Here is a 9,534-nt window from a genome sequence, read left to right as displayed (position 1 = left end):
TCAGCACACCCAGGTCCTTCTCCTCAGGGCTGCTCTCCAGCCATTCCCTGCCGAGCCTGTATTTGTGCTTGGGATTGCGCCAACCCAGATGTAGGACCTTGCACTTGGCCTTGTTGAACTGCATGAGGTTGGCTTGGGCCCACCTCTCCAGCCTGCGCAGGTCCCTCTGAATGGCATCCCTCCCCTCCAGCGTGTCTACCTCACCAAACAGCTTGGTATCATTGGCAAACTTGCTGAGGGTGCACTCGACTCCACTGTCCGTGTTGCCGACAAAGATGTTGAATAGTATATGTCCCAGTACCAACCCCTGAGGAACGCCACTCGTCACTGCTCTCCACTTGGACATCGAGCCGTTGACCACAACTCTTTGAGTGCGACCATCCAGCCAGTTCTTTATCCACCGAGTGGTCCATTTGTCGAATCCATGTCTCTTCAATTTAGAGACCAGGATATAGTGTGGGATGGTGTCAAACCTGGCTGTGGCTTATTGTATACTGTGGACAGTTTAATAAACACTTCCACTGTTAACCAAACTGAGCAGAAAGTTATCATGTACAGAAATGGACTTGTGCTGGAACAACCATAATGCCCTTCTATGCTTTCTCACCCTGAACGTTGTGTTTGTTTCTCATCCCCTTGTCCAAATAAAACACAAAAATAATTTGAGGGGCAGAGAAAAAAGTCATGAAAGAGACTTCCTTTGGATTTGAGAAATATTGGAACAGCTAGTCGTGTATGAAGAAAGTGAAATGGGCGGACTTGTGGTGTCACCACTTGGCACACCCCAGTTTCCCACAAACCCCAAAAGAGACAGGTGTGCTCAGGAAAAGAAAAGTTCACCATTTTAAGTATTTTTACCTCCTTCCCAGTCTTACTAACATACTTATTCATTGCATTAATTTTGCATATGTTAGAATGGCTGCTTTGTAATATTAACAATTCTAAAAAAATTCTTGCTGCATAGCCTGATTAGCATGCTAATTTGGCCTCTCCTGTCAAGCGGTTCTAGAGTTGTAGTTTATTCCTGGGTATCAACAGCAAAAAGTACCCAGTTAAAGTACCCAGTTTAAAAGTTTATCTTCAGATTTGGATATTCTTTTAAGAAATAAATGTAACATGTTCTTCTACTTCAATTTGGATATGATCCCGCTCTGGTACCATACAGGAAAGCTGTGCTACTCGAGCAAAACTGATTTGAGTAACATCACGTGTATGTTATGTATGTACAAATATATGAATTCACAGTTTTACTGGATTATACACGCACAATACACACACCCAATCTAGGAGGGCTTTTTGTGACATCCGCTTCTACCTGTCAATCTGTATGCCAGTAAATCATTGCAATATTTGAGAGGAAAATTATAGCACTGAGTTTGTAGTTTCTTGGATATGGTTCAGGAATTATTATTTTTTTGCCGTAACTCAAATATATTCAAAAATGTTACACAGTAGGTGTTGCTATTTGGAAATAACAGGTTCTTCTTTGATCCTTTTTAAGGAGAGAATACACTGGAACGAACTGTGCACATTCAGCTAACCCCGTACCACAACAACAGCAACAAAAAAGATAGAAAATAATTCTTAGGGAATAACACAGGGAATTGTGTTTGTGATATAAATGAGGATTTTGAAAATGGGTAACATATTTAACTTCTGTGCATAATCTGTGTGTAACAGTTGGAATTGTAAAAGCCCCACAATATATCCATAACCCTAATGTGTTTCTTTGCTGTTTTGCAGGCAGACCAGTAATGATTGTAGTTGAATATATGGAGAATGGATCCCTTGACTCCTTTCTGCGGGTGAGGTGGCATTTTCTGATGACATTTGAATAAGACACCATTCTAGGTTAAGATTTTAAATCATTTATCATAAACTAATTTCTACATAATGTTATTCATGGATTTTTAGTGAAGAATAGAAGCATTTTTCCCAGGGTGCATTTCTAAGATACAGTGATACATTGCACATGGCTGGAAAAAAAAGATTTAAACTTAAGAATATAATTGATTTCTTCTGCAAAGGTACTTCCCATATTTAGCAAAATGTATTTCAAATAGTGTTTTTTCTGAAGGAAAAGATAAATTGAAGCACAAATGCCTAGCCTTACGGAAGCGGTTCATTTTTCTCAGGCGTCTTCAAAAATACTTTGTTATGATTTTTTTGGTTGGTGAAGTGTAGAATAGACTCAGTAATTGATTTATAATTATTTATGGTTACTTGCATTTAACAAATTGAATTAGAAAACAGATCATGGGTGAAATGTCCTGGCATTAATTAACCTCCAAAGGTCACTAATAAACATTAAAGAAGGGCTACAGAAAACATGAATAATATCTGATACAATTGTATTCAATTTTCTTAGAAAAGTAGAAGGAAAGGATGACCCCCTAAGCTAAACTTATCCTGAAATGGTCTCTTTGTTAACAGAACCCTGGGAAATGCTCCAGAGGTTCACTGGCATAGGACCCTGTGCAAATAATTTGATTGTCAAGTATTTAAAATTTGTCTTAAAAAGTAGATGTCAATCCTTACTAGCCCACTGCCTCACCATTGCCATCTTGTAGAATGGTAAAGTTGGGGTTGTAGGCAAAGCTGGCATATGGGATCGGATGACTATGGTTTTGTGAACATGTTTGAAAGGGTTTCCCAAGTGCAAAGGAGAGGTGTTCAACAAGGAGCTGTGACAATATTTGCAGGAAAATCTAGACAATGAAGATCAAGGATGCTGTGGTGGCAGGAAAAAGGAACTGCTAAGTGAAAAGAGTGAGTAAGCAGGAGGGAAAGAACAGCCAACACTTTAGAAAGAAGACTAAATCAGTGAGACGGAGAGGAAGTCATACCAAGTACTTATTTGACAGCAGGTCAAGAAAAGAGGTAGCCACAAGCGGAGAAGAGCATCTGGAATACCCTTGAGAACACATCAGAGCCATTATCTTATATTTCTAGACATTGTTTCTCCCTTCCTTTTACTTTGGATTATTCCATTGTATTTTTTTCTCTAGCATTTCCTGCTGTCTTCTTCATCAACTCTCCCAAATAATTTTTTAATTTCCTTTGTCAAGACACATGACAGACATCTGCTATGTTGTCAGAAACACACCAGCACCACAGTTTCTGGTGAGAATTTGCTGATCCCTCAAAATCAAGTTATTTTTCGGGAGAGAGTTTGATATCATCAAGTTCTTCTTAGAAACTAGGTAGGTTTTAAAAATCACCCCCCTTGCTTTTCTGGCTCATCTCTCTACTGCAGCAGGCAGACTGCCACTGATTTCAGTACCTGGGGTTTCACTGCTCTGTAATTTTTCAACAGTGCCCCAGGAAGACTTGCCTGGGCCTGAAACTCTGCTCTGTGCGCGCGTGTGTGTGTGCACGTGTGAAGAATTTCATAGAAGAGAATAAAACCAAATACTGAAATAATTCATGAGAGAGAATTACCTTTCTCTGAGTTGCTCTAGTATGATATCTATATTCCAATTACTCTTCACATGCATTTATTTATCAGAATAGTTACTACTTATTAGGCTACTTTAATAGAAACTGACATCAGCAAAATTATGATGTTATTGTGAAGCAATACTTCTCACATTGCATCAGATATATTTGTAGGCAAATCTGCTAGGAGAAAATGTGAGCTAATCATTTCTGCAGCTGGTTTCCATGTGTATTATTTTAGTTTCAATTCACACTTCAGATATGGTTCATTCTTCTAAAATGTTTTTTAAAAGGACTTTAGATAATATTGAGCATCGCAAAGCACTGTAGCTATATCATCAGCATTTCTGTTAATAATTAGCAGAGCAAATGGCTGCAAAGTAACCTATTTAAAAAGAAATCCAGCTGCTTCATTAATAATAGTTGTTTCCTGCAGATATAAGTCTACAATTTTAAAAGCTTTTGTGAAGATCCAAAGAAACAGAGAGGGTTTATCTTTAGCAATCCTAATGAAATGTGTTCAGTGAATATAACCATTCTTATGTGGTGAGATTTGGAAGGGCTTATAAGATAGTCTTATCTTTCTTATTATTTAAAAGAATTGCTTGTTACAGTGCAAAGCGTTTTTACAGAGAGGGGGGGGGAAAGCCATTTCTCACCATAAAAAATATTTCCCCTTACATGCAACCTGCAAAAATTAACCAAAACATCCCTCCAACCTGTCCTTCTCCAAAAGCCTGCAAAAATGGGTCAATCTTACAATTTCAAAGTGAAACTCTGTGATGAACCATGAGAGGGTGTTTGAGAAGAAAGACTACTCAAGGAAGACATTTGCCATCAGCCTCCTCACGGCCTCAGTGGGATGTTAGCTTTCATGCCAGTATGAGTTGTGTGAGGAATCATAAACTCCAAGTAAAACTCCCCTTTACCCCTTAACCCGAAAGTCTTAAGAGCCTTTACTTCATTGCTTTACATATAAGGAAATGAAGCACAGTGATGTTAAGTGATCTGCACAGTATTGTGCACAAAGTGCATAGCAGAGAGTAGAAATTAAATCAGTTCCCCTGAATTCCAGGCCAGCAGCTTACACTCATCCTTCATATTACTTAGTGCTGTATTTTGGGTGTCGTTATGTGCCCGAATCCCCAAACTAGTGCCTGACTTTCTGCTATTTGTATGAATTAAACAGTTCAGCTAGATTATGTCTTCCGCACCCTAGAAAATATCCTGTATGCTGGATGCTAACTTTGAGCTTTTGGGGGAAAAATTTGGCGTGCACTTGCAATATGAAGGTGCTTCTGATATATTCTTAGTGGAAAAGCATCAGCTAATTAGAACCAATTCTGTAAGATGATGGTAATTAATTACAGCAATTGTGCACCCCCGGACATCCTAAATTGCTGGAGACACTTGACACTCAATTTTCCTCCGAAATCCTGCATTATTTTTGCAATTATATAAAACTCATTTCCATAAGATGAAACTCAGTTGTCTTTTTTTCTCATAGAAGATCGATGCATGTAAATTAATCATCGCACAAAAGTATACCTGAAATTTGCTGTCAAGGAAATGCTCATTTGACCAGAAATAAGGTACATGTGACTTCATTTCTGGTAACACTTAGAGAGATTTCTCTGAAAAAGGATGTGAGCATCCAGCTTAGTATTTCCTCAGGGACCAGAGGCTCTTCTTTCAGTATTACTCCAGCAGCTGTCAGACAGGACTAATCTGTGCTTGGAAAAAACATGGCTAATGCTTCAGCTTGGGAATTGAGGAGATCCAGATACAATTTCCTGTTACCAACTTCACACACAGACTTTGTATGGGACACATTGTCTTTACATTCCAGTCACCTACCTGTGTAATGGAGATCTTAGCAATCACTTATTCTGCAAATGTATGAGGAAAATTGTAAACACACAGCTATCTGTATTGATAGAAAGATGTAATCAGTAATTAGATAGTATAGTTGCAAGTCAGATATGTTTGCTGAGGCTTGTTGATACAGACTATAGAAGACACAACAAGAAAGACAGCCGAGAGATGCATTATAGAAAAAAGAAAAAAGAAAAAAAAAAACAGAAAAACTTTTTAACAAGCACTTTGCCACAGCTGTGGATTTGAGATGCCTGTTCTCTGAGCATGGCCGTGACTAAGTAAACCACATGGGTATTGAAGCACTGCGTGGTGACCTTGCAGTTTTCATACATGACATAAATGCAGCCCCACTTTGCTGAGGGAAAACAGAGATGAGTGCCACATTGCCCCCAAGCCCTTGCAGCAGTTCAGAAGGCGATACAGAAATATAACCCACGTGTGAATCCCAGTTTCACTCCTTAGCTGTTTGTGCTGGACACCACATTTCCCTCAGTCTTGCCTGACAGATGATGGCAATAATTCCTATAAAAGTCCTGTGCCCTGAGCTTGGTTCTTTCACCCCGATAGACCCTCCCTGGCTCAGCCCACTCTCTAAGTAGATGCCTCACAGACTTATGGAACTATTAAGAGTTAAATCTCATCTACTATTTTCATAGCTCTATCTAAAGTGTCATTCTTGGCTAACGTAGTTGGATTTAGCATCACATAGACAGGAACAGGGTGGTTAGGTGGCTAGGTGGCTTGTGTGTTGGGGGGGGCTGCTAATTTTTGGGTTCAGTTGCACAGAATGCCACCTGGGGAGCATCTGTGGGCTGTGGTCTGCACTCATCCTCCTCGTGTGTCGTTCAGAATGGGCATGGATTTAAGCCACAGGAAAGGAACATAGTTAGAAGTTGACTTTTGGGGATGTTTGTTTGTGATTGGCTACCTAGAATCATGTAAAATGAACCCCAAAACTTTCACCAGAGTACTTTATCTTCTTTCAGTATTTTTCCGCAGCTGCAGACTACCAGAGTACTGTCAGTGGTTTATTCCTGCTCAGTGCCCAAGGCGTGCTAACCAATAGTCGGTGCAGTGAGGACCAGTAATATTAAGGACCAGGGGACACAGCAATATTAATCAGATGAGAACTCATGGCATTGCGGCATGTTCTGTAGCAGGCCAGGTAGTAAAATAATCTATCAGCTGTATCCACTGCACTGTCTTTGCTCACCCTTCTTTATTAGGAAGGGAATGTGCACTCTCCAGGGATCAATGTGGGAAAGCAAGCTCCTAAAGGTTTGCAGCATTTTCCCTTAACTGTACCCTGAAGAGAAAGATGTTTAGGTTTGAAACATGCTCCAGTCTTGCCCAGTTTTGTGAATCTCTGAGCTGTAGGAAGAAAGGATTCATTTACCTAGGGTAATCACAGGGTCATCTTGCTTTCTTCATTGTTACTATTTGCAATAATAATGGCTCCTCTGCCTACCTAAAAACTTGTGACTAATATATTTTCTTTCACTTCAGAAAATTAAAATTGTTGTAAACAAAGTTAGATTTATTTATAGGCATGCATAGTAGGTAAAAATGCTGTAAAATATATTTTGTTCTTCCAAAGAAAATATTTGCTAAAGATTCTATAAAAAATATCCTTACCTATCTTAGAGCACTAACTGCAGCAGGCTGTACAGCAAATGAAACCCTGGAATTCATCACCAAATTTTAATCCCTTGAGGCCTGTCTAGCAGAGCCTGAGATAAGCGTAAAAATGTGTGGAAAAAAAGTGTTACTAGAAGGAGGAAATATTATGATATATTGCTCTTTGATGCAGTAATCGTTATGAAGTTATTCTCAGAGCAGCTTTGCTATCAGGCTCACCCTTTTTTCAACTCGAGTTTAGATGCTGCGGCAGCTACCTATATTTAGTGAGTTTGGGGGAAAGGGAGAAAAGAGAAAAATGAAGACTTGCAGAAAGTTCTACAAAACGATGTTGTAAAGTTTATGTTGTATATCCATCTAACATGGCCTCACTAGACAGAGTCAGCTTTGGGGAAAAGAGGCCAGATGGCCTTTCCTAAGTTTAATGGTTCCCATTATTATTTATCTGCATCCAGAGAGGCAACAACATTAGAGCTCATAACTAATACTCCTTCTTTTGCTTTCACATGCAGGATTCATGTGCACTTTTATTTATTGGAGGCACATTCCATTCCTGGTAGGATAAAGGTAGCATTTTGCTTTCAAAAATGACTGTGTAAAGAAGAAAACCTGCATTGGAGACTGCTGATACCAATATTTTTTTTCTAATCAGAAAACGTATGGAGCAATTAGAAACTGAGGTTGAATGAATGGGTTACCTTAATAGTGAAAGTGTAAGCAGCAGCATGTATTTACATGATCTAAGATTACACTGAGAAGCTGTCGCTGATGCTACAGAGCCAATATTTGTTCTCAAGCAATGTTTTACCCTGCTAAAAGGGGGTTGAAAACAGTATTTTTGATACTGCTGTGAGAAGTTCATTTAGAAATTCTGGATATTTTTAGTCACTGTAGATATTCTTCCTACTAAGAAACAAGACATTTATTACAAACTGTCTTGTATTTGAAGCCAAAATAGAATTTGGTTGGTAATGTAGACCCTTTCAGTGTGCTCTTTATCTTCGTGAATACAAAGAATACATAAGAAACCAGGAGATCAGAACAGAGCCAGTGTCATCCATGTCTTTAAAAAGGAGGGAAAGGAGAAGCCAAGACGTTGCAGGCCAGTCAGCTTAATGTCAACTGCTGTAACATTTCTGGAACAAATTATCAAAAAAGTATTTATAAGCACCTTAAAGATAACAGTGAGATAAGTATGAGCCAACATAGATTTGTCAAGAACAAGTTATGTCAAAGACTCTGGTTTTCTTTTGTAACAGGGCGCAGGCCTTGTGGATATGGGAGAAGCAGTTGATATCATAAATCTTGACTTTAGTAAGGCTTTAAAACTCTCTCCCATGAGATCCTTATAAGCAGCTAGAGAAATATGGTCTCTATGAAACTTCTATATGTGGACTCAGTACTGGCTACATATTGTATGGAGAGAACAGACTTTGGATGGAAAGATATATGAAGTAGGGTTGTTCTGCAGCATCTGTTTCTCCCTATTTTCATTAACCTCCTGGATCCTGAGACTGCGGCTAAACTTATGAAATTTTCAGGCAATGCAAAGCCAGGTAGGAACACAGGCAGACAGCAGGACAGAGCGGGAATTTAACATCACCACATCAACAAATTTAAGAAATAATTTAGTAGCTAATTAGTTTTTAAAACTAATTAGAAATAAGTAAGGACAAGAGCACAATACTCCACTGAGACTGGAATAATCAGCTATAGAGGACAGAGAATAAGTGTTCAGAAGGAAGTCTGCTGGAAGAAATTACTCTAGAGGTTGCAGTAGATCAGGTATGTCACATTGCTGTGAAAGTGGCAAATACCACAATGGAATATAGAAACAGGAATATCCCTTGCAAGATCTGTGAAGTAATTTTTTCTCTCTGCTTCATGCTGGTGAGGCCTCAGAGTGCTGTGTCTCGTTTGGACCTTAACTCTTCAGGAACCGTATGAAGTGGGTGGGCAGAGTCTACAACAAAACCCAAAAGAATAGTTGCCAAGCAAATGAGATCCATGGACGGAACTTGTGTTTAGCCCAAAGAACAGGGCAAGAGAGATATTTAATCTTCATGTACACAAAAAGCAGTTGCAAAGTGGGCATCTTATTTAATATGTGGTACTGTCTCCCACAACATCCTCATTAGTAAGCTGAGGAAGTGTGGGTTAGATGAGGTGACAGTGAGGTGGATTGAGAGCTGGCTGTATGACAGGACTCAGAGGGTTGTGATCAGTGGCACAAAGTCTAGTTGGAGGCCTGTAACCAGTGGTGTCCCCCAGGGGTCGATACTTGGTCCAATTTTGTTTAATATATTCATTAATGACCTGGATGAGGGGACAGAGTATATCCTCAGCAAGTTCGCTGATGATACCAAACTGGGAGGATGGCTGACTCTCCAGAGGGCCGTGCTGCCATCCAGCGTGACCTGGACAGGCTGGAGAGCTGGGCAGAGAAGAACCTAATGAGGCTCAACAAAAGCAAGTACAGGGTCCTGCACCTGGGGAGGAAAAGTGCTAAGCACCAGTATAGGTTAGGGGTGGGCTGCTGGGAAGTAGTTCTGAGGAGAAGGATCTGGGGGTCCTGGTAGA

At 39.7% G+C, this 9,534-nt stretch overlaps 1 protein-coding gene across 1 annotated transcript in view; it reads left to right on the top strand.

Moving 5' to 3' along the window:
- The window catches only part of EPHA6 (EPH receptor A6), a gene marked incomplete at its 5' end in the record, with an annotated part of 384,562 nt that overhangs the window by 315,562 nt on the left and 59,466 nt on the right, over positions 1–9,534 (top strand). Inside the window, one exon of the mRNA XM_009890121.1 lies at positions 1,744–1,805. Within this exon, the coding sequence (XP_009888423.1) occupies positions 1,744–1,805 (62 nt within the window). The remainder of the gene's footprint in view (positions 1–1,743; positions 1,806–9,534) is intronic.

The sequence above is a fragment of the Charadrius vociferus genome, unplaced genomic scaffold (genome assembly GCF_000708025.1).
Source record: "Charadrius vociferus isolate BGI_N301 unplaced genomic scaffold, ASM70802v2 scaffold287, whole genome shotgun sequence".
Classification (NCBI taxonomy): Eukaryota; Metazoa; Chordata; class Aves; order Charadriiformes; family Charadriidae; genus Charadrius; species Charadrius vociferus.
Note: the sequence above shows the minus strand (reverse complement) of the source record. Positions and strands in the feature narration are given on the sequence as shown.